The 24,051-nt window shown below is 47.0% G+C and overlaps 1 protein-coding gene across 1 annotated transcript in view; it reads left to right on the forward strand.

The window, feature by feature from the left end:
• The window catches only part of TRIO (trio Rho guanine nucleotide exchange factor), a 335,211-nt gene that overhangs the window by 137,274 nt on the left and 173,886 nt on the right, over positions 1 to 24,051 (forward strand). Inside the window, exons 12-18 of the mRNA XM_007954197.2 lie at positions 4,185 to 4,354; positions 5,802 to 5,976; positions 12,168 to 12,363; positions 13,684 to 13,850; positions 16,083 to 16,202; positions 18,584 to 18,775; positions 19,694 to 19,843. Of these exons, the coding sequence (XP_007952388.2) occupies positions 4,185 to 4,354; positions 5,802 to 5,976; positions 12,168 to 12,363; positions 13,684 to 13,850; positions 16,083 to 16,202; positions 18,584 to 18,775; positions 19,694 to 19,843 (1,170 nt within the window). The remainder of the gene's footprint in view (positions 1 to 4,184; positions 4,355 to 5,801; positions 5,977 to 12,167; positions 12,364 to 13,683; positions 13,851 to 16,082; positions 16,203 to 18,583; positions 18,776 to 19,693; positions 19,844 to 24,051) is intronic.

A 24,051-nucleotide genomic window follows, 5' to 3' on the forward strand; every position in this document is an offset into this window, starting at 1 on the left:
CTCCTCACTGTGTAGAAGGGAGTCTTCAGCTCTCCCCTCCTCACTGTGTAGAAGGGAGTCTTGTCGTTTACATGGGTTTACAGTCGTGTGGCCTGGAGAAGAGGAGGTTAGCAGACACCCGCCCGCGTGCCCCTGCCTGTCCTGCCGTGCAAGTCGGACTCCTGAGTTAGGCCCTGTGCGTGAGTCGGGGGTAGGCTGCCGCGCTGCCTGCAGGGGCCCACATAGCCTGCATCTCAGACAGCGTCACGGGCACCCATGCAGGAACCACGTGGCATCTGGGCTTCAGGGAGAGGCTAGCCGTGACACTGGGGAGGCTTGACCTGTGTTGTTTGCACAAGGGCAGGAGGGGGTCGGCACACCTCGTTTAAGGGGCTCTCACATGTCCTGTAATGTCCTATCCGGGACGTGCAGGTTCTCTACCAGCTGTCAACATTAACTTTGTGGTGTTTTGCTGTGTTTCTCTAATGGGCTTTTATAAAGCTTGTGTTTTTATCTTCTCCACAAATGTCAAGGAGAGGCACTGATTTCCACCTGTGTCAGGGCGCCTGGCTCTTCAGTGTGTCCTGGAAGCCAGAGACTACCATGGGCTCCAGCCCTCAGTGGCCATAATGCTCATTGCCTACAGTCCAGAGTCCTTGGGTGGCTCAAACAGTTAAGCTCTCAGCTGCTAACTGAAAGGTTGGCAGACAGAATCCTCCCAGAGGCATGTCTGAGGAAAGGCCTAGCAGTCGACTCCCCAAAGATCGCAGCCATTGAACCTTATGGAGCACAATGCTGCTCTGAGCCACGTGGGGTCCCCGGGAGGTGGCACTCATTGCAGCAGCTGGTCTGGCTTGGTTAGAGTGCAGTGAGCTTATGCACTCCTGGGTTTCACACCTTGTATGTTTGTTGCTCCTTTACCTGTCTTGTCATAGGCACTTGTGTTGAGAGTGACAGAAGAGATGTGCAGTGATACTGGGAGAGCATAGTAGAAGCTGGGACCTTTTCTGGATCTATGTTTGTTACCTCACGCGGTCCTGGTGAACACTGGGGCATAAAACACCGAGGCAGCGTAGTCTGACACTCAGCAGCCAGGGAGGACAGTGTCCCTGCGATGCCCAGGTGGACTCTGTCCATCACTTATCCCCTGAGTGCACACCAAGGGACACGGCCTGTCCTCTTGCCTGTGTTTAGAGAGGGCTGAGAAGTGTTAGATCTGGAGAGAAGAGGCAGAGTGAGGGTTTTTCTCTCCTTTCCCAGCCACAGCAGTACAGGCACAAAGGGCCAGCCTCTTGCAAATGTCAGTCTCAGGAGATGAGTCACAGGAAGGAAGTGGACAGTGGCCAGCGCCACCGGAAGGGGCTTCTCTCCAGAGGAGCAGAGGACAGACTCTGCTGTGGCTCCCCTGCCCCCTGGCATGCAGGAAGGCAGGCCATGGAGAAGCCCACGGAACCTCTGCTTACCATGGTCCACAGTGGCCCTGTCCTGTAGGTAGTGTAACATGGACGGCTTGTTCCCTGGTCAGACTTTCACAGCCTTGTTTTGGAAAGATACCCATTCTGTGGCTTCATTGTTCACTTGCCAGCCTCACTGGCACAGACCTGGTTTCTTTCAGCAACTCTTGACTGTTGAGTTAATTTGAGTCCATCGGGGTAATTAGGGTAGTTAATATTTGCATAACATTGCCCTTCTTGGTGCTGTCAGACAGGCGCCCTTTTTCATGCTGGCCCTTCAGTAACTCCTTGAGGATCACTGTTCCCGCACACTGAACCTCAGAGAAATGAAGTGGGGCTTAGGTCACAGAGATGTGATCTTAGGCAGGTTACTTCACAACCTGGGGCCTCGTTCCCTTAATTTCTGAAATTAAAACGTGGAGCCAGCCTACTTCTAAGACTTTACTAACATTCTTATGTGGAATGTGGTAACTTACACCCCAGAATTGAATAATTAATGGGATAAAAATTAACAAAAGTCTTTTTAACTCTTAGGAAACTGAGTAGCTTCATTGAAAGAGAAGTCATCTGCCAGAAGGTTTATTTGTACGTTGGCCTACTGTGTATGACGTGTACTTAAGGACCTGCTAACAGGCATGAAGGTTTATTACTCAGTGAACTAGCCATAGTGTAACATAAATAGTCTGAGCTTTTCTTGATCGAACATGGAAGTCAGATTCTCTATGGATATTTAAGAGAAGCAAAAGTTGTCGATAACGTTCTCAAGTAAAGCTGTGTTCAGCAAAACTGAAAAGGTTCCCTTGCATTTGCCATCATTAGTCATTAGAGAATTGCAGGCTAACACCACAGTGAGATGCCACTCATTCAGAATGGCCCAGGTGAGAAAGACAAGCCTTACCAGGGATTGGCAAGGGTGCCAAGGAATTGGGACTCTGTGTCCTGCTGTTGCGAATGTAAAATGGCACAACCACTTTGGAAGACAGTTTGGCAGGTTCTTGAAAGATTAAATACCTGTCTGCTATATGATCCAGCAAGGAACTCTGATGGTGAAATAGTTAAGTGCTTGTCTGCTAACCGTAAAGTCGCTGGTTTGAACCCACCAACCGCTCCACGGGAGTAAGATGTGGCAGTCTCCTTCTGTGAAGATTTACAGCTTTGGAAACCCTACGAGACAATTCTACTCCACCCTATAGGGTCACTGTGAGTCGGAATCAACTCATTAACACCTGTTTGTTTTTTGGTTTATATGATCAAGCCTCCCTGCATGTAGGTATTTGCCCAGAGAAACAAAATCCTAAGTCCATGAAAAGACTTGTGCAGGAGTGTTTATAGGAACTTTATCTGCCGTGACCCAAAGCTGGAAATAACCCAGATGTCCAATGGATAAAGACATTGTGGTGTATACACACGGCGGGATACACTCAGCAGTGAAAGGAATGGATTCTTGGTGCCCGCAGCAGTGTGGGTGAACCTGCAGTGATGCTGAGTGAAACGAGCCAGACAGGAAAACAGTGCCTGCTGTGTGAGTCCACTTACAGAGAGCTTCAGGAATGGTTCGCTAATGGGCAGTGACAGAAGACAGCTCAGTGATTGCCTGGGGGACACGGGAGGGGTTCCAGTGGGGCGCAGGAAGCTTTGATAGTGGTGGTCTTTCCATGGGCGTACACACGTGGCTTAGTAGAAGGTTAGCATCGGAGCACAAGACTGAATGAGAGCAGTGTTGTTGTGAAGGACTGGCCATGGAGGCTGTCCACTGCCGGGTCGAGTGTCAGAGGGGACCCCTTTGGATGGGCTGCAGTTGGTCTCACTGTAGCGAGGCATGGCTGTGAGAGATGGGAGCAGACAACGGGAGGTGCTCCTCCCAGCCCCGAGGACTCGGAGTGGCTGCTCCCAGCTCCAGGGCCCTTCCTCTTTGATCAGTTATCTTTCTCAGCCCTGAACGATGCCCCAGGGGTCGAAGGCGTCGTACTACTTCCAGGAAGTGGACAGTGTATGCTGACAGCTGGCTCTGTCAGGCCTGAATAGTTAAGCTGTTGCTGTTCTCAGTTGTCTTCACCCATCAAAGCCCTGGCGACATCTTTAATGGCCATGCAGGTTTTTGCAGTTGGCGGACTTTTTGATGATGGACTGTACTGTGGACTGGCTGGCCGTGGTATGGGGGGGCCACCCCAGAATCTCTGATGATCAAGCTTCATGACTAGCTTCCCCCAGCACACCATGAGCTGCCTCCTGTCCAGAGGGACACACAGCACACGCCACGAGGTGTGGCTCGATCCTCCTGGCTGGGTTGTAGTGCCGTTGCTGAAAGTGAAGTAAAAGTCTCCGTGTGCGGAGTCAGAGTAAGAACAGGCTCACCCAGGTGCCTGTTTCGTGCTTGACACATGATTCTGTTGTGGGCTGGGGGTCCTCTCTCATCCCCATGGCACTCTGGACGGAGCAGAAGACAACTTCCCTTTCCTTTCCTTTCCCCCGTGGCAGTCCCCTTCCGAAAGAGGGACTTCCCTTCGCCTTCCTTTCGCTCTGTGACAGTCCCCTCCAGTGCTGCAGCCTGTTTATTTTCTGACCGTGAGCGGCCCGGCCTTTGTGTGCTTGTGTTCCGCTGGCAGTGGGACTGTTTGGGATGCTTGCCCACCCTCCCCCCTTCCTTCCTTCCCTCTCTCGGGGCACAGCCATCACTTCCCTCGCCGTGTGTTCACACGCCGTCTCCCCCCGGGGCTCCCCTCATCCCGCACCCCCACCCTGTCCCCCCAGCTGTGGACCTGGCTGGAGGAACTGCAGAAGGAGCTGCTGGACGACGTGTATGCCGAGTCGGTGGAGGCCGTGCAGGACCTCATTAAGCGCTTCGGCCAACAGCAGCAGACTACCCTGCAAGTGACCGTCAACGTCATCAAGGAGGGTGAGGACCTCATCCAACAGCTGAGGTAGGTGCCTGCCGCTCTCCTGGTTTCCACACCGGCCTTTTGAAATCCAGCCAGTGATTTCCCTTCCCTCATTCATGCTTTGAGCAGTTTGCTTCAGTTTTCCATCTGGCCAGGTGGGGGAACGGGCAGCTGTGACTGCAGAGCAGAGAGACATCATGCTTCTCCTGTTGCTGTTGCTCTTTGCCTTTTCTGCCCTTTCTCCCTCGCTCAGTTATCTTTGCCTCCATATTTTTTCTCACTGCAGCACCGACAAAATCCGAAAAGCAAACCCATTGCCACTGAGTCGATCCTAACTCAAAGAGACCCTCTAGGACAGAGTAAAACTGCCCCATAGGATTTCTGAGGCTGTAAATCTTTCAGAAGCAAAGTACAAACCAAACCCACTGCTGTCAGTCAATTCTGATTCACAGTGTCCCCAGGGGACAGATACAAGTGCCCCATAAGGTTTCTGAAGCTGTAAATCTTTATAGAAGCAGACTGCCACATCTTTCTCCCGTGGAGTGGCTGTGGGTTCAAACCACTGACCCTTCAGCTAGCCCTTAACCGTTGTACCACCAGGGCCCCTTATTAACTGATAAACATCCCTAGTACTCAGCTTGGTTTTTTTTTTTTTTTTTTTCCCCCCTCTTTCCTCTTCTCTCAAACCTTCCTAGTAAGTAATGAAATTTCTGTGTCATTAGATGGATTTAAACCTTGGAGGATGTGCCCACCAGGCCCGCAGTACCTGCCTGTGTGTAGACAGTGGGGAGCCGGCTCCCTGGTGAGGCTGTGAAGTTCAGACTCAGGCAGGTCTGGACCCAGAGTAACCCTGACCCCTCAGCACCCCTTGTCTCCAAAAGGCCAGCAAGTAGAGCTGGTTTTGCCTGTGTTTCCTTTTCAGGCAGATCCCTCTTTCAGGGTCAAGGGACCAGTTTGGTTCATTTTAATCTGCCCCATTGTGTCCTTAGAGGACAGTTCATTGACTTGTCACCAGTAGCCTTACCTGATGCGTGTTTTGCTAGAAGAGAGTCAGGCATGGGTTACTGACCAAATGCTCCAGTAATGGCATGGACGTTTAACCTCTCAGCACCAAAACCTCTCGTTTCTAATAACCAGGTGTCGTTTGTCCTGCTGGTGGGGTAAAGTGGCTAAAAATACCACTTTCCTGAAGAAATTTCACTTAGTTGTCAGACTTCGACTCTAGTACAAGAGATGCTACCAAAGGAGCTGTGCAGTGGGTCGTTAGAGTTGGAGGTGTCACTCGGGAAGGGGCCAAATACTGTTTCCTGGAGGGCAGCAGCTTCCCTTTTCTCAGGCAGGCAGTCCTGCTTCCTGCCAGCGTCCTTCCCCTCAAGCTTCGTGTTGCCGGATCTGGCCGTGGCCATCTGACAATGTGAGACTTTCTCCCTGGATTCCTGTCTGTCTCTTCAACCCTTCCCCTTCTTCTCCCGCCCCTGTGCCTCCACAGGGACTCAGCCATCTCCAGCAACAAGACCCCCCACAACAGCTCCATCAACCACATCGAGACGGTGCTGCAGCAGCTGGACGAGGCCCAGTCGCAGATGGAGGAGCTGTTCCAGGAGCGCAAGATCAAGCTGGAGCTCTTCCTGCAGCTGCGCATCTTCGAGAGGGACGCCATCGACGTGAGTACCTGCGTACCGTGCTGTGTCCCCACAGCTCACCTCTGCTGAGTGCCCGCCGCCTCAGGTGCTCCCACTGCGCTCCACCTCTCCGCAGTCGTGAGAGGGGAAGGAAGCCCAGGCACTGACGATTGGACCTTCCCTGGTGGTCAGGGCACTCGCTCTGCTCTGGACTCTGAGGTTTGGAATGGTCATGGAGACAGACTGGGATTGCCAGCGGAGGCATCTCCAGCAGAGGGCGCAGCAGAGTGTTTTCAGGCAGGCCATCTCATTGTCATGGTGTTTTTAAGCCTTGACTGGATTGCTGCATGGCACTCCCTTCCTCGTTCAAGCAGTGATTCTCTCTCCTCCTTTTCCTCCCGCCCCTTCCTCCCTCCCTCCCTTGTACTTTCCACCCTTCCCTCCCTCATCCCTCTCCCTCTAAGGCCGAGAGTCATCTTAGCCTGTGGAGATACCGTTTCAGGTGGCAGCAGACGTCGTCGTTTTCTTCCTAGCCGTTTGTCTGTACAGGCATACCTTGGTTTACTGCGTTTTTGCAAACTGAAGGTCTCTGGCCACCCTGCATTGAGCAAGTCTTTCGGTGCCATTTTTCCAACAGCATGTGCTCACTTGTGTCTCTGTGTCACATTGTGGTCATTTGTACAGTATTTCAAACTTTTCCAAAATGCTGTTGCATACTTAATGGATTTCAGTGTCCTGGAAACAAGTTTGATATGCACTGGGAAACCAACAGATTGGTATGGCTTCCTTCATGGCAGTGCCTGCTCTATTGTAGTGGTCTGGCACCACCCCACAGTCTCTCTGGCATGTGCCTGTGGTCTTGACCTAAAGATGAGCCCTTGTACTTAGGTGTCAGCAGGAGAGAGAGTTGTAGGCCCCTTTTATCTTCTCAAGAAGAAGAGGATGGTTCTAAATTCTGCATTAGAATTTTTTATTGAACTTGATGAACTGCAAGCAGAAGTCAATATGATTGAGAGGATGGAGCACATCTGTGAGACAGGACGGAAGCAGCCAGAACTCACCTCGGCAGGCTTGGGGCTACTTCCCGGTGCCTGTCAGCTTCATAGAATCTCTGGTGGATTAGTGGTTAAAGCATTCATCTGCTAACCAAGAGGCTGGCAGTTCAAACGCACCAGCCCTCTCCATGGGAGAAAGATGTGGCAGTCTGCTTCTGTAATGATTACAGCCTTGGAAACCCTATGTGAGGCAGCTCTGCCCTGTCCTGTAGGGTCACTATGAGTTGGAATGGGCTTGCTGGCAATGGTTTTGTTTTGTTTTGTTTTTCAGCAGCTATAAATGCGAAGATTCTGTGACTGTTGGAGTTTCCTAATGCAAGTGCTTTTGATGGCACTGGCTGATGGGACTCCTGTGGGAATCACCATGCTTTTCACAAATTCATGATTCCTTTAAAAAGAAAAGTAATGAAATTGTTTTTGTCAGGATATGGGCTGCTCACCAAAAGGTTGGCAGTTTGAACCTACAAGCCATTCTGGGGGAGAAAGATGAGACCATCTGGAAAGATCGACAGCCTTAGAAGCCTGTGGGGCAGTTGTCCTCAGTTCCGAATGGTCGGAATCAACTCGGTGGCAGTCGTTTTGGGTTTGGTTTGGTCAGCGTCCTGTAGCTGACAGCAGGCTCCATGGTGAGAGGGTCTGCAGTGCGAGGCTCGCCACCACCCGTGCCCGGGGCTCAGGTTTGGGCACGAGCACCATGTAACAGAAGGCACCTCACACCTGGTCTCCTCTCTTTTTCAGGGAGTTGTTTTGTAAACCTTCGTTGCTTATCAGATATTTTCAGCCCGAGACACAAAGGAATCAAAAGCACTGTTAGACACTGTTCTTTCCTGGCATTTTGATATCTGATAAAAAATGAACTTCATTCGTATTAATACTACTCTTAGGGAAAAATTGCATTTTGTGAATATTTTGGCTTTCATTGAAGCAGGTTTTTAATATATGAATCAGGAAACAAAACATACGTTTTTCCCCACACTAAACTCCATTGCCACGAAGCCCCTTCTGATTCACGGTGACCTATCTGTAGACAGAGAAGAACTGCCCTATAGGGTTTCTGAAGCTATAGTCTTCACAGAAGCAGGCTACCACATCTTTCTCCCACAGAGCGGCTAGTGGCGGTGAACCAACAACCTTTCAGGTTGGGCACCTTAACCGCTGCGCCAGCAGGGCCCCCTTTCCCCACACTGAAGACACTAACCGGCAAGTGGTCTACTAGAGCTGGTGTGCCGACTGGGCTGGCTGCTTCTCGGAGCCGAGGGCTGGATCCTGCGGCTGAATCACAGGCCGCCTATAAAGGTGTTTTAAGAGCTATTACAGTGCCACACCCTGCAGGCCTCTTTTCTCTAGTAATCCTGAAGGCTAACAGCCAGAGCAGGTATGCTTTGGGCGGGATTTCCTCTATCACTGGGGAAATGCCCTTGAGCCAACTCTCTGCAGGAAGCACAGGGCCATGCTTATGTTCATCTTCTGCTTGTTGTTGCTGTTAGGTGCCGCCGAGCCACCTCCAACTCAGAGAGACCCCATGTACAACAGAACGAAACACTGCCTGGTTCTGTGCCAGCCTCACTATCTGCTGTACCTGAGCCCATCGTTGCGGCCGCTGTGCCAGTCGATCTTGTTGAGGGCCTTCCCCTCTTTCGTTGACCCTCCACTTTACCAAGCATGATATCCTTCTCCAGAGAATGGTCCCTTCTGATAATATGACCAAAGTAGGTGAGACGAAGTCTGGCCATTCTCACATCCAAGGAGCATTCTGGCTGCACTCCTTCCAGGACAGATTTGTTAGTTCTTCTGGCAGTCTGTGGCACTTTCAGTATTAATTTTTAAACCCCCTCTCTCTTGCATTTCTGTTGGAGTGGTGTTCCTGGCCCTGAAACACTGATTGAGCTTCTCTGATCTTAGATGGAACCTCCTTTTTAGAACACTGGGATCTTGGCTTACAGAGATTCCAGATAAAATCTGCTCTTTTGATCCACAGAGAGCAGCAAGATCGTCTGTATAGCTTCCTGTGCACTTTGGTAATTCCTGGGCTTTAGTTAAGAAAAATAGTCATACTTACATGTACACTTAAGATGAGGAGTTCCCATTTCCTACAAATTGTGTAATGCACTTTTTGTCTTGCCTTTTTTTTTTTAGTTTTTATTGTGATTTGGGTGAAAGTTTACAGAGCGAGTTTACTTTCCACACAGCAGCTCACATACCCATACACTTTGTCTCATGACACTGACTACAATCTCCCACAATGCAATAGCTCCCCTCCCACTTCCTCCCCATAGTTACCTCTTCCCAGTGTCCATCCCTCCATACTCTGCTGCCCCTGAGCTGTCTCCCTGTGTATAAGCAGCCCTTCCTTCTCCCATAATTGTTCTCTCCAGGGCGTGTGTCTACTTGAGGTAAATGTTTAACACACATGCCTGTACTTCGTTTGGCTGGAAACCACAGGTGTGGGTTCAATTCCAGACCTGAAGGGCAGCTAGGGGCCATAGTCTCAGTTGTTCTGCTGGGCTCTATTGGACCAGCAAACCTGGTCCCCACCTTCTTTTTTTTTTTTACCTCCAAATGATTTTGAGTTTTGTTCCACATTGTTCTCCCTCTCTATGCAGGATCTCCTACATCCCTTCCAAGTGGATGACAGTGGTAGCCGGGCACCATCTAGTTCTTCTGGTCTCATAGTTAGTTGTATAGGTTGCAGATCGGATGGTGTACCAGTTGCTAGGACTGATTGTTCCCATTAATTTTGGTTTTCTTCTTGATGAGGAGAGACCCATCCATCGTTGCATCTAGATGGCAGCATGCTAGCTTTTAAGATCCCAGTTGCTACTCGCAAAAGTAGGAGGTGGAACAATGTTTTGTATAGTATTTTATGCTGATTGAGCTTGATGTCCCCTGCGACTATGGTCCCAAGCCCGCAGGTTCAACTACTTGGTCGCTCTGGGTAGCTGGCTGTGACCAAGCAGTGACCACAACCTTGCCCCTTGTCAGCTGTACTATACACCTGGGAATTCTGATCATTCACATAAACTTATAGGACCATTGTCTGCCAACCCTATATATGATCTTGGATACATTCCCCATTTAGACATACCTAATTGTTTAGCCTGTCCACCTATCTATCTGTCCATATACCCATGTTTGCCTTCACTGACTACTCAGTACTGTATATGCAAAAGGGTTCATATTTGTTGTCTGTACTTCCCATGTACCTCTCTATGTCTTTCTCATCCTCAGTGCTGCCATATTGGTCACTCATATTTGGTACATTGCCCTTCTCTTCACCCAAATCAATATTTATCTTTCTCTATCTAACAGCGTTCCCTCCCCTCCCCTCCCACCCCTGGTAACCAACAAAGAAAATTTCCTCCAATAGATAAACCTTTCCTTAACTTTTATACAATAACGGACTAATACAATATTTGTCCTTTTGTGATTGACTTATTTCACTCAGCATAATGTCCTCCAAGTTCATCCATGTTATGCGGTGTTTTGCAGATTCTACATTATTCTTTAGCATTGCATAGTATTCCGTTGTGTGTATGTACCATAGTTTGGTTATCCATTCCTCAGTTGATGGACATCTAGGTTGTTTCCATGTTTTGGCTATTGTAAATAGTGCTGTGATGAACATAGGTGTGCATATATCTATTCTTGTCATGGCTTTCACTTCTTAAGGGTATATACCTAGTAATGGGATGGCTGGGTCAAATGGTATTTCTAATTCCAATTTTTGAAGGAATCGCCATACTGCTTTACCCTTAACTTTTATGAGAGTTTTCACACCTACACAAAGTAGAAAAAATAGTACAAAGATCTTCCACATACCTGTCCCCCGGATTCAGGAGGATTTTGCCATAGTTGCTTCAAGCGTCCCTGCTTTTGTTACTGTTTTGATGTGGTACTTTAAAGGAAATCTTTTCCAGCTTGGCATTTTACCCCTGAAGACTTCCATAGTATCTCTAAAATTGAGGCCATTTTCTTACATATCCAAGGAGCCTTGGTGGCATAGTGATTAAGCGCTTGACTAATAACCAGAAAGTCAGTGGTTCAAACCCACCAGCCACTCCACAGGAAGAGAATGTGACAATCTGCTTCTGTAAAGATTTACAGCCTTGGAAACTGCGTGTGGCAGTTCTTCTCTGTTCTAGGAGTTGGAATCTGTTTGGGTTTTGGGGGTTTCTTACATACCCACTAGCCATTAGATACCTCACCAAATTCACAGTCATTCCTTAATCTCCTCTAACACTCAGGCCATGGTCACACTTCCCAAGGACCTCAGTGACCGTGCCTTGACTGGCTTGTCAGCCTCTTAATCCAGACTCTTTTCTGCTGCCTTCCTCTTTGTTTCCCTGCTGTGACTAGTTGAAGTAACCAGGTTAATTGTTCAAGAAACTGAGTCTCCATCTCAGTTTGTATTTGTGTGAATACTTGCTTTTAGTTTAACTTGTTTGTCTTTACCCAGTACTTCCTGTAAGCTTAGATGTTAGTTGGAGAGACCTGATTAGATTCAGGTTCAGTGTTTTGCAAGCGTGTACCATCAGTGGGGCCATCTGCATCCTCCTTCATCCCTGAAGGCATATCGTGTCTGTGTCCCACTTCTCTGGTGCTGCTGACACTGATTTTTGTATTCATCTGCTGGCCACCTGCCCCTCCTACTGGTAAGTTCCCAGCAGCCTTCTCATGGGGCTTTACCATACATGATGATAGCTGCCTGAACTCGTTATTTCCTTAGAATTTGAAAAATGTGGCTTTAAAATTTTATTACTCTTTCTACATGCGATAGCCAGGTTCATCAATAAAGAAGAGATTTCCTTCACCATTAAATGCTTAAGTGAATCACTTTCTCCCTTAATTATCAATTTTCAGTATGAAGGTTGGTTTCCTGGCTTTTTGTAATCGGGGAAAATGAATTTGTTATTTTTCTGTCTTTTTGTTTCTTCTTTTACTACAAAATATATGCATACAACTGAGAGTTAACGGAGTTGCATATACTCCGTGTGTTTCATTCTGTTGCAAACATTCCTCTTTGTGGCTCAGCCTCACTGTGGGCAGCAGGAACCCCTCCCCCTGGCTTTGTGTCCTACTGACCCATTCCCCTCCAGCTCCTCCTCACGTGCTGGACGGGAGGATGGCCCGGCGGCTATGACCTTTCCAGTCTTGACCTTAGATGCTCTCCTCTGTTAGATCATCTCAGACCTCGAGTCCTGGAATGATGAGCTTTCCCAGCAAATGAACGACTTCGACACAGAAGACCTCACCATAGCCGAGCAGCGCCTCCAGCACCACGCAGACAAAGCCCTGACCATGAACAACCTAACCTTTGATGTCATCCACCAAGGGCAGGACCTTCTGCAGTACGTCAACGAAGTGCAGGCCTCGGGTAAGAGCTTCCTGGCCATCCTGGGTCAGGTGTGGTTTCTTCAAGTCGTCACCGCGTTCACCCAGTTGAGTTCCCTGTGTTGACTGCAGAGGTAAACTAGTCCTGTAAGGGCTAATTTATCTCAAAAGAAACAGCACACATTTTTCACATGGCTCAGTCACATTTAACATTCCAAAACCAAACTCACTGCCATCGAGTCGATTCTGACTCATAGTGACCCCCTTTGGGTTTCTGAGGCAATAAATCTTTACAGAACTAGATTGCCCAGTCTTCCTTCTGCGGAGTGGCTGGTGGGTTTGAAGTGCCTTAGGCACTGCACCACCAGAGCTCCTTGCATTTAACATTATGGTTGGTATACCTGTCCTTAATAGTCTCATATGTTATTTCAATTAGCATGAATTTAATTTTGCAAAATGATACATTGTTTTATTTATGTGAATGAAATGCAAATTTCAAGAAAATATTTTTGTGTTCTTTACTTACTTTTTCTTGTTTGTAGTCTACCAGCAGGTGTCACTGTAGGCTCAAATTGTCAATACAGCTGAAGTGTTAGCAGCTCACTTAGCAATAGCCACATACAATGTCACTCACTTGACTCAAACAAAATGCTTATTGAAGAGTAAACTGAATGTACAGAGAACTCAAAAGCAAACCAAACTTTACTATTTAGAAAGGACGTCACATTTTCAATAGCCAACACAATGGTTTTCAATATATTCGACAGTTACTATATTAGAATTTGAAAAAAAGGTGATTTTTAAATTTTATTTTTCTTCATGCAATGGCTGGGTTATCTATAAAAAGGAAATTTCCATCATCATTGAATGTATGAATGAATGTTTTTTTCCCTTAATTACCAATTTTCAGATAAAGTTTGGTTCACTGGCTGTCTCTAATCAGGACCAATGAATTTTTTTGTTTGCCCTTTTAGCTCTTCTTTGTTTAAGAAAAAGATTGAGGATTAATGGATTTCTGTGTACTTAGTGGAGTACACATATAATGAACTGTTTGTGTTTTTGCATACAGCTGTGTAATAGGACGCTCGGAGTTTGGTTTCACAGTCCCGTCAGCTGTTGGTTAGCTGTCCATCATATTTGTCTTTGAAGCAGGTCAAGCCATTCTTCCAGACATGCTCACATGTTGGGAGGCAAGTGTGAACTCACACTCATCTCTCTTTGTACTTGACCTTCAAAGTGATGGTTTGGCCCCCAGCTGGGCAGATCAGATCAGAGACGGAAGACAACTGCATGTCTCTCACCATGTAGGAACAGCAGGTTGGGGTGCTGGTTGCATCCTGGGGTCTGTGTTCAATGTCTGCAGGTGTGGAGCTGCTTTGCGATAGAGATGTAGATATGGCCACGAGGGTCCAGGACTTGCTGGAGTTTCTTCATGAAAAGCAGCAGGAACTGGATTTAGCGGCAGAGCAGCATCGGAAGCACCTGGAGCAGTGTGTTCAACTCCGCCACCTGCAGGCTGAAGTGAAGCAGGTAGGCAAACTGCTGGGTGTCACGTGAGACTGGGGTGGGCCCCGCTTACAGGTATCTGATGTGTGACTTCCTGGATCGGAACCCAGCTGTCCCAGGGTAACACATGTCTAATACACACACACGCAGTGCATGTATAAACAGCCGATTTGCATGATTTTCAGGTTCCGCATTTGCAAATTCGCCTACTCACTGCAATTTATCTGTAACCAAATTCCGTATTGGTGGTGGTTTCATGGTTATTCACAGAGTGGCAAGAAATGAGTCCTCCAACTAATTTAGTATCCACTGAGACTTCATAGTTACAGGAATAATGTGAGTCACCTCTGTGTGTGTGTGTGTGAGAGAGAGGCTAATACTTGTCATGTAAAATCTGACAGTGGACTGGAGAGCTGTCGGTCTGCTCTGTAGTAGATAAGGCTTCACAGCTCAGCAGGTCTTGCACTTGAGAGTAACATGACCCCTGAGCCTTCCATTCAGTGTGTTCTCTTACTGGTTGTCTCTTGTTGAAACCCCAAGTATTACTTCTCAGACTCAATCACTGAATTTTAGTCAGGATACATACCTTTCATCGAGGAGGTCTGGTAGCATAGTGCCTAAGGCACTTGACTGCTAACCAGAAGGCTGGCGGTTAAAACCCACCAGCCACTACTCCAGAAGGAAGGTTGGGCAATCTACTTCGGTACTGATACTGCCTCATAAACCCAAGGAAGGGTCAGTATGAGTTGGGTCTGACTTGACGGCACATAACGACAACAACCTTTCATTAATCTGGGCAGGATAATGGGCTGTGTGTGGAGGGCTTTTCTTGTGTTATCAGGCTGTGCTAATTGCACATCCTAGAATGGCCTGGAAATTAAGATCAGAGTGTGGGAAGGGACTGCTTTCAGCGAGTGGCAATGGGATTGTGTGGTGGATAGGTGTTTACAGCGTACGTGATGTTTTCTCCCATGAGCAGGGCCGCAAACCCTGATGGAGCTAGCCTGACAGGGAGAGGGGTCTTGGTGATGCTCTCATAGATGGACAGAGAGCAAACCGTGGTTTGATTGGAGGATACTTAAGGTGCCCCTGGACCATGAGTGAGGTGTTGAGGGGCACTCACTTAAAGCAGGTATATTGTGAAGTCAGAATTCTTTACCTGAATGAATTAAGTATTGGGGCCTGCCTTGTAAAGACTAGTTAATGTAGTGCCAAAAACAACACAATTCATTCAAAAAATAAAGGAATAAATGAATATATCTGTTAGGCATTGCATTTGCCTGGAGCAGCACAGACTGAAAATCACAGCTTAACAAATATTGATTTTCTCAAGTAACGAGCCAGGAGGCGGAAAGTGTCTGGTGCCCATTCAGTGGCTCTGTGATATGTGGCCTTTCCTTCCTGGCTCCCAGTGGTTGCCGTGGTCCCAGCCATCACCTCTGCATTCCGGGAAATAGGGAGGGGAAGAGGATAACAAGCAAGAAGCAGTGCTCTATCAGGAAACATATTTGCGTAGCATCCTCCCTAGGCGGCTGCTTGGTCCTCATTGGCCAGAATTGTGTCGTGTGTGTGACCGAGGTGTAATAGGGCTTGGTGGGTGGTTTTCTAAGCTCCTCCTCCCAAAAGTTGGAGTTTTCTGGGTAAGCGAGAAGAGTGGGTGTTGGGCAGGCAACTAGTAGTGTTCCCTGCCACAGGTAACTACCCCGTGTGGCCTTGCCCCTTTCCATGGACTCCAATCTCAGAATTGACTTTCCTTTGTGGGTAAAGCTGAGAATGTCGTGGTCGGACCCTGAACAGAGCAATACAGATTCATACTTCAGTTATTATGTCAGTTAGCCCTGATGTAAAATTGGAACCATGTTAGTGGAGTAAAATAAAATAGTTCCCTCATCAAGCAGGCTGCTAATTTTGTATGTCCATTAGGGCTGGGCAAGAATGTAAACCATCTTCCTGGTTTCCAGGGAAGCCTTGGTGTTGGTAGGTTTTCGGATGTCGCCCTTGAACTGTTGTGACCTGTGAGTAATCGCTGACAACCCCCTGGACCCTCAGTCTTCCAGCTCCAGTCGCTGTTCAAGTGACAGTTAAAGAAACTGCCACACTCGTGGTCAGATGCCTTCGAGGGGTAGAAGGCGTTGTCTGTAGGATACGAAACTCTGGCTGACAGGAGCAGCTGGGCCACTTTGAGGACAAATACCTGGTCGCTGTGGCCCACAGGATGCACTGAGGACATTGGAGTCACCCTGTGTCGTGTTTTAGGTGCTGGGCTGGATCCGCAATGGCGAGTCCATGTTGAATGCTGGCCTCATCACAGCCAGCTCGTTGCAGGAGGCAGAGCAGCTGCAGAGGGAGCACGAACAGTTCCAGCATGCCATTGAGGTAAGGCGCTAGGTCCGGCCTCTGCGCAGCCCCAGGGCCGGCCTGCCAGGTTCCCCGCTGTGGGCACCTCACTCTCAGGACCCAGAGTGGCAGAGCTTGCGGGTCTGCAGTTTAGGACAGGAAGTTAGCAGCTACATTGAAGGAGGATGTGTCTTCCAGTCCTGGGTCCATGACTAGACTCCTAGGGTCTTCTGCTGTAAGGGCCCAGGTGGAACACCTCGGAACCCGAGAGCCAGACGGAGTCTTGGCGTAAGCTTCTTTCCCTTCTGCCATCTTGTAGGCATATTCCAAGTATGTAACTAGTCTGAAAGGAGCTCTGGTGGTGCTGTGGTTAAAGAATGGGACTGCTAACCAAAAGGTCAGTGGGTCGAACCCACCAGCTGCTCTGCAAGAGAAAGATGAGGCAGTCTGTTTCCATAAAAATTAACAGCCTTGGAAAACCTGTGGGGCAGTTCTACTCTGTCCACTAGGGTCACTATAGGTCAGAACTGACTTGATGGCAGTGGGTTTTAACCAATCTCAAGGAAGCACAGCCCCCTGGCTCTCCTCCATATGATGCTCAAATCAAGAAACGCCGTTAGCAGTGATAGTGCTGACACAAAGCTCCACCGACCCTTGGTTATGAGCTGCGCTGTCCATCAGTACAGCTCAGGCCTCCATGAGGACTCACTGCAGTGCAGGACCTCAGCCACACAGCTCAGGCCAGTCCCGGGCCTGTGCCCGGCAATGCTCACATAGTGCAGATCCGTTACCATTAGGGGTTTCTTTTGTTGGGAAGGGGAAAGAAGAAGAACTGTGATGGGTGGGCTCAGTGTCAAGCCAGGGGACAAAACAGCACTTAGTTCCAGCAAACCCCTTGCTTCTTGCTTTGCTCACGTATGTATCAGCCAGAGAAGAAAGCCACCGAAAGTACTGTTACTTTATACTCTTGATTAATTTATTTTCAACTCCTTTGAGCCGGTGAATACACTTTACTTCTTGTCCCTGGGGCTGGAGGGCTTTGTATTCTGGAAACTGCTCTTGTCCAGTGATTGTGTCACGAGATCACTGTGCACAGCACAGATCGCTGCTGTTGGATGGGTCTGCGTCATGGGCTGTGGTGATGGGGTCGTTAGTCCTTTTTCAAAGAATAGGCAAGATTTTGCTTTTGTTTTTTTTTTAAAAAAAAACTATGTCTGTTGAGACTCTGACCACTCCCGCAGGCATTCTGGCTCTTCATGGAAGAAAATGTGACCCTCGGCCCCTCACTAGCTCTTGTGCATAAAGGAGTAGAAACACTAAATAGATTTGTTATTTTGATTTTGATAGATTTGTTATAGGCTGTGAACCTCAGAGAACACATTTAAATAAACTTTTATTTAATTCCTCTCTCTTTAAAATCAGTACTTCTTGAGAACTTTGCATTCGTGTCTTAAGTTTTTTGTTTTTTTTTTTAATGTGATTTGGGTGAAGATTTACAGAGCAAATTCACTTTCCATACAACAGTTCACATATATTTTGTCGCATGTCATTGATCACAGTTTACCACAATGCAACAGCTCCCCTCCCACTTCCTCCCCATAGTTACCACTTCCCAGTGTCCATCCCTCCATACTCTCCTGCCCCCGAGCTGTCTCCCTGTGCATAAGCAGCCCTTCTTCTCCCATGATTGTTCTCTCCAGGGCGTGTGTCTACTTGAGTTAAACGTTTAACTCACATGCCTATACATTGTTGGGCTGGAATTGCGTCTAAGTTTTAAGTTGAAATGAGAGTGGAACAGGTGTGCTGGCCTTTGTCTCCCCTTGTACCTGTGACACAGGTGGCTCGAACGAGAAGGGTGGGTCGGTGTGATGAACCAGGAGCAATTCCACAGCTCCTTGTGTTTGTTAGGTTCTGATCTGCTGGTTCTCAGGCAGAGGACCCCCAGCTGGATTCATTTTGGAAGTTCTTAATGCATTTCATCCTTTGTTAGATCATTTAACCCTTCAGAGACCAAATTATCTTTGGCTTTGAAAATTTTGTTGAAACCATGTTTTCAGTAATGGAAAGTATTTTGAATGAAATGAAGAAAAAGTTTTTTGAAGTACTATGAATTTTTGTTCGTTCTTCTGGCAGTCCATGGTATTTTCAGCATAAACCCTTGCTAGAGGCAGAAAATATAGATGGACACTGTATGTCCTATGGGTTGTGAAAGGGTTAAATATAAACAGTGCTATAGCACTGTTGTTAGCCATAGAATCTCTTTTACTGAGCTGTCTGCTATGTTTTTAGATGCGTTCTAGTGAGTGTTAGCTGCAGTTGTTTCTGTAAAATCAAGAACGGAGAACCATCACCATCCCAGATCTTTTTCAGTATGTTGGAGAGACCCTTGTTGAATGTGCGTTTTCTTTCTCTTTCCTTAGAAAACGCATCAGAGTGCACTACAGGTGCAGCAGAAGGCCGAGGCCATGCTGCAGGCCAATCACTACGACATGGACATGATCAGGGACTGTGCCGAGAAGGTGGCCTCCCACTGGCAGCAGCTCATGCTCAAGATGGAAGACCGCCTCAAGCTCGTCAACGCGTCGGTCGCCTTCTACAAAACCTCGGAGCAGGCGAGAGCAGGCTCCTCTCCTGGGCTGCCCGCTGACCTTTTTGTTTTGAGCTGAGTCTTCCTGGTTAGGTTACTGCTGACTTATCCGTCAGTGATGAGCAAGTCAGTTCCAGGCCAAGCAGGCAAAAGCAGCATTCTGGAGGTTACGTTGTTGTCACTTACCTTGGGCTGCCTGGGTGGTGCAAACAGTTGGTGCTTGACACGAACCGAGAGGTTAGTGCTTCAGCCACACCCAGAACTGCCTTGCAAAGAATGCCTAGCAATCGACTTCCCAACAACCAGCCATTGGAAGCCCGACGGAGCACTTGCGCTCCGACACGTAGGGGCTCACTGTGAGTTGGCATCCGCTTGACGACAGCCAGTTTGGTTTTGGGTTATAGGTACCAGAAAACAGTAGATTGGAAAGTGATGAAGGTACACCTTTTTCTCTCCTTGACTGTAAGGCCGGGAAAATGTGTGAGAGAGAACGTCAGCTCCTTCTGTGCTCTTTTTCTGGAAGGCCTGCCTACTTCAGCCTGTGCATTTGTCCTCAAGTAAGGTAGAGCCCAGGTCCCTCATGGTGCAGGTGGTTAAGTACTCGGCTCTTAACCAAAAGGTCAGCAGTTCAAACCCACCAGCTGCTCTGCTGGAAAAAAGATGAGACCATCTGCATCTGGAAGGATTTATGGCTTGGGTAACCCTATGGGGCAGTTGTACTCTGTCCTGTAGGGTCACTAGGATGAATAGATATTTGACTCAGTGGTAATGGGTTTGACTTTTGGTTCTGTTCATATAGAGCCCACAGCCCTTCTCAGGTTCTTAGTTCTTTGGCAACACTTTTATATCCCCATGGCCTGACTACACATGCTTCCTAAAAAGGCAGATCTGAGGCGTTAGATGACACGTGGTTTCTGAGCCTGGAACTTTCTTCTGCTCACAGGTCTGCAGTGTCCTTGAGAGCCTGGAGCAGGAGTACAAGAGAGAGGAAGACTGGTGTGGAGGAGCTGACAAGCTGGGGCCCAATTCTGAGACGGACCACGTCACACCGATGATCAGCAAGCACTTGGAACAGAAGGAAGCATTCCTGAAGGTACAGTGCTAGGGCCTCACTGGACACAAATCCAAAGGGTTCAGGTGTCAACAGGGGAGGGTGTCTGGGCTCTTAGTCAGAAGCAACCTTGTCGACTGCAGACCCTCCTCCACCCCACCCCCACCACAGCCTTGGCTTCTCAAGGGATCCTGTCCCTCATACCTCACCACCACATGTCCTGAGGAAGAGTCAGTGTGGTAACGTCACATCAGTGTTCACTTAGGTGATCAGAGAAAGTCGGGAGACCCCTTTTCACATACGATTTACACTGTTTTCCCAGTTCAGTGAAAGCTGGAAACTGTGTGATAAGGGATGGTTGGGAGTTCCTAGAAACCCAGTACCACCTAATTCTGAAGACCGAGTGATTGATTGGTTGGGTGGGCAGTTGGTTTGGTGTAACAAATGCTATAGGGGAGAGGAATCTCCCTGTGGGAATTGCCCCTCTCTAGGCAGAAAGACTGTGTCTCAAAAGACGTGTGAGGAGTATGTCTTTGTGACTTACAGGATCAGTTACTAGTACTCACTCAGAAAGCGTTTCCTACAGAGAAATTTGATCACCTTCAACCAGGTTGGAGGTTTTAACTCTGAATACCTTAAAGTGAAGCGTCTTAAAATACTTTTTCGTCATACTGATATATGAAGATATATCATTGTTCTTTGAAGCCAGCTTTTAGAAGGGGTCAAAAATGTACAGAAGCATCAGACATGAACACTGCCACGTTACATTCTTGGGCCCTGCAAGAGAGTTGCTGAGGGTCTGCTTGTTGCCACGGCGACCTGTGGATAGGTGTAGTGTTTATTTCATTGTTGTCTCTGAGGCTTCCTGTTCCCAGCACTTCAGTGTTCTGATCCCTCCGACACCACTGGGTCCCTTTTCGTAGTCATGCTTTTTTTCCAGAGGTGGTCATCTGTCCTGGCAGGGAGTCATAGTTTAGTCCTGGAGAATAAATTGTAACTCTTCGAAAGTTTTGTCTCTTAACTTACTGTAAGTTCCCACCACAGTGATTTTTCATTTGTTTGTTTGTTTTTAAGCGAGTCGGAATGGGAAAACAGTGTATCTTCGATCGTCACTGAGTGTAACTACTTCAAACAGGATCTTGAAGCCCTGGCCCCAACTTCCCGCTAGTATTTCTTTATTAAATACCAACCCCTATTAGGTACTCGGAGTTGGAATCATTATAATTTGGTTCTGTTTCTCTGGAATCCATTTAGTATGAAACAAAATGTAATACTTTGTTAATAATTCAGGAAGGTAGTTTGGTCAAATTATAAAACAAAAATAATCAAAAGCATATTCTAATTCCTTTGTTGAACTAAAATTTTATAGTGTATGTGTACTAGATATTTTTAAACTTTTTATTGTGGAACTTAAAAATCTATGTAAGACATTTAAGACAGAACTAGACACTGAACCCCAGTGTTCTCACCCAGTTTTAGCAGTCATCGCCTGATGGGCTTTCGCCATCCCATCCCCACCACGGGATTATTTTAAATTCTAGATACTGTAAAATTTTATTCATAAATACTTTAGAATAAATCTAAGTTTTAATTTCTCCCTTTCTAAAACAACCACAATATTATGACCATATATAGACAAATCAGTAGTAATTCTTGAATATTATCTAAAATCCAGGAGTATTGAAATTTCTTGGATTGTGTCATAAATATCTTTATACACTTGGCTTTATTCAGGATCCAAATAAAGTCCATATACTGATTTGGTTTGTATCTTTTATTATTATTTAAATTTTTATTGTGATTTGGGTGGAAGTTTACAGAGCAAATTCATTTCCCATACAGCAGTTCATACATACTTTGTCTCAAGACACTGACTGCTATTCCCCTGATGTAACAGCTGTCTTTCCACTTCCTCCCAGTAGCTGCCTCTTCCCTGTGTCCTTCCCTCTCATATACTCCTGCCCCCTGAGCTGTTTGCCTGTGCAAACACTGCCCTTCTGTTCTCCCACGATTGATAGCTCCAAGCAGTGTATCTACCTAACGTAAATGTTCACCCCATATGCCTGTCTTTTGTTTGGCTGGAAGCCACAGGAATGGGTTTAGTTCCAGACCTGAAGGGGGCACCTAAAGGCCATAGTCTTAGGGGTCTCACCAGGCTCTACCAGATCAGCAAACCTGGTCTTTTTTTTTATGATTTTGAGTTTTGTTCCACATTGTTCTTCCACTCTTTCCAGGATCTCTTGCACTAAGCCCTTTCCAAGTGATTTACATTGGTAGCTGGGTACCATCTAGTTCTTCTGGTCTCATGGTTGAGCAGGCTAAGGATTGCATGATCTGCCAGTCCCTAGAACTAATTGTTTCCATGTGTCTTTAATTTTCTACATTCTTTGCTTTGGATGAGGAGAGACCCATCGTTGCATCTAGATGGCCGTTTGCAAGCTTTTAAGATCCCAGTTGCTATTCACCAAAGGAGAATGTGGAACAATGTTTTTTGTGTAGTATGTTATGCCATTTGAGGTTTATGTCCCCTGCAACCCTGGTCCCAAGCCCACAGGTCCAGCTACTCATTCCCTTCGAGTAGCTGGCTGTGGCCAAGAAACCACCACAGCCTTGTCTCTTGTCAGCTCTACTGGACACCTAGACATTCCCATATAGCGCATACAAATGCACGTGTAGTAACATTATCTGCCAACCCTGTACACGGTTGTGGGCACACTCTCCCCTGCCTGAACATGCCTGATCATTCACTCATCTGTCCACTCTTGGATCATTGCTTGCCGTCATTAACAACATAGTACTGTACATGCAAACGAGTTCATCTTTGTTGTCTGTACCTCCCATGCTCCTCTCTATGTCTTCCTCTTCCTCAATGCCACCGTGTTGATCACTCACTTTTAGTACATTGCCCTTCCCTTCACCCAGATCAATACTTGTCTCTACCTGTCTAATAGTGTTCCTTCCCCTCCCCGCTCATCCCTGGTAACCAACAAAGAAAGCTATCTTCCATATATAAACCTTTTCTTTTCTTGACTTTTTACAATAATGAACTAATACTTTTTTGTCCTGTGATTGACTTATTTCACTGAGCATAATGTCCTCTAAGTTCATCCATGTTATGTAGTGTTTTGCAGATTCTGTGTTATTCTTCACTGTTGCATAGTATTCCATTGTGTGTATGTACCATAGTTTGGTTATCCATTCTTATGTTGCTGGGCACTTAGGTTGTTTCCATCTCTTTGCTGTTATGAATCATGCTGTGATGAACATGGCTGTGCATATATCTGTTCTTGTCCTGGCTCTCATGTCTTTAGGATATATACCTAGCAATGGGATTGCTGGGTCAAATGGTATTTCTAATTCCAGTCTTTTAAGGAATTACCATACTGCTTTCCACATTGGTTGTATCATTTTACAGTCCCACCAGCAGTGTATGAGAGTCCCAATCTCTCCACATCCTCGCCAGCATTTGTTTTCTGTCTTGTTGAACTTTGCTGTTAGTGCTGGGGTGAGATGGTATCTCGTTGTTTTGCTTTGCATCTCTCTGATGGCTAATGATCGTGGACATTTCTTCATGTGTTTGTTGGCTGCCTGAGTATCTTCTTTAGTGAAGTATCTGATCATGTCTTCTGCCCATTTTTAAATTGGATTGTTTATCCTTTTGTTATTGAGGTGTTGGTGTGTTCTATAAATTTTAGAGGTAAGGACTTGTCAGACATGTCATTGCCAAATATTTTTTCCCAATCTGTAGGTTCTCTTTTGACTCTTTTGGAAAAGTCTTTGGAAGCACAGAAAAATTTAACTTTTAGAAGGTCACAATCATCTAGTTTCTCTTCTGCAGTTTCTGCATTTTGGGTTATGCTTAATAGTCTATTTATGACATATATTGTTGTTGTTGTTGTTATGTGCTGTTCGAGTTGGACCCGACTCATAGCGACCCCTCCTTGCATTTCCGAGGCAGTATCACTACGGAAGTAGATTGCCCCATGTTCCTTTTGAGAAGTGGCTGGTGGGTTTGAACCACCATCCTTCTGGTTAGCAGTCAAGTGCCTTAGGCACTAGGCTACCAGTTGTTATGTTGTTGTCGTTAAGTGCCATCGAGTCGTTTCCGACTCATAGTGACCCCATGCACAGCAGAATGAAACACTGCCCGATCCCGCACCAGCCCCACAATCCATGCTATACTCGAGCCCATCATCGCAGCCACTGTATCAATCCATCTCCCTGAAGGCCTCCCCCTCTTTTGTCGACCC

The sequence above is a fragment of the Orycteropus afer genome, unplaced genomic scaffold, assembly GCF_000298275.1.
Source record: "Orycteropus afer afer isolate SDZICR_OR568_19922 unplaced genomic scaffold, OryAfe1.0 scaffold00442, whole genome shotgun sequence".
Taxonomy (NCBI): domain Eukaryota; kingdom Metazoa; phylum Chordata; class Mammalia; order Tubulidentata; family Orycteropodidae; genus Orycteropus; species Orycteropus afer.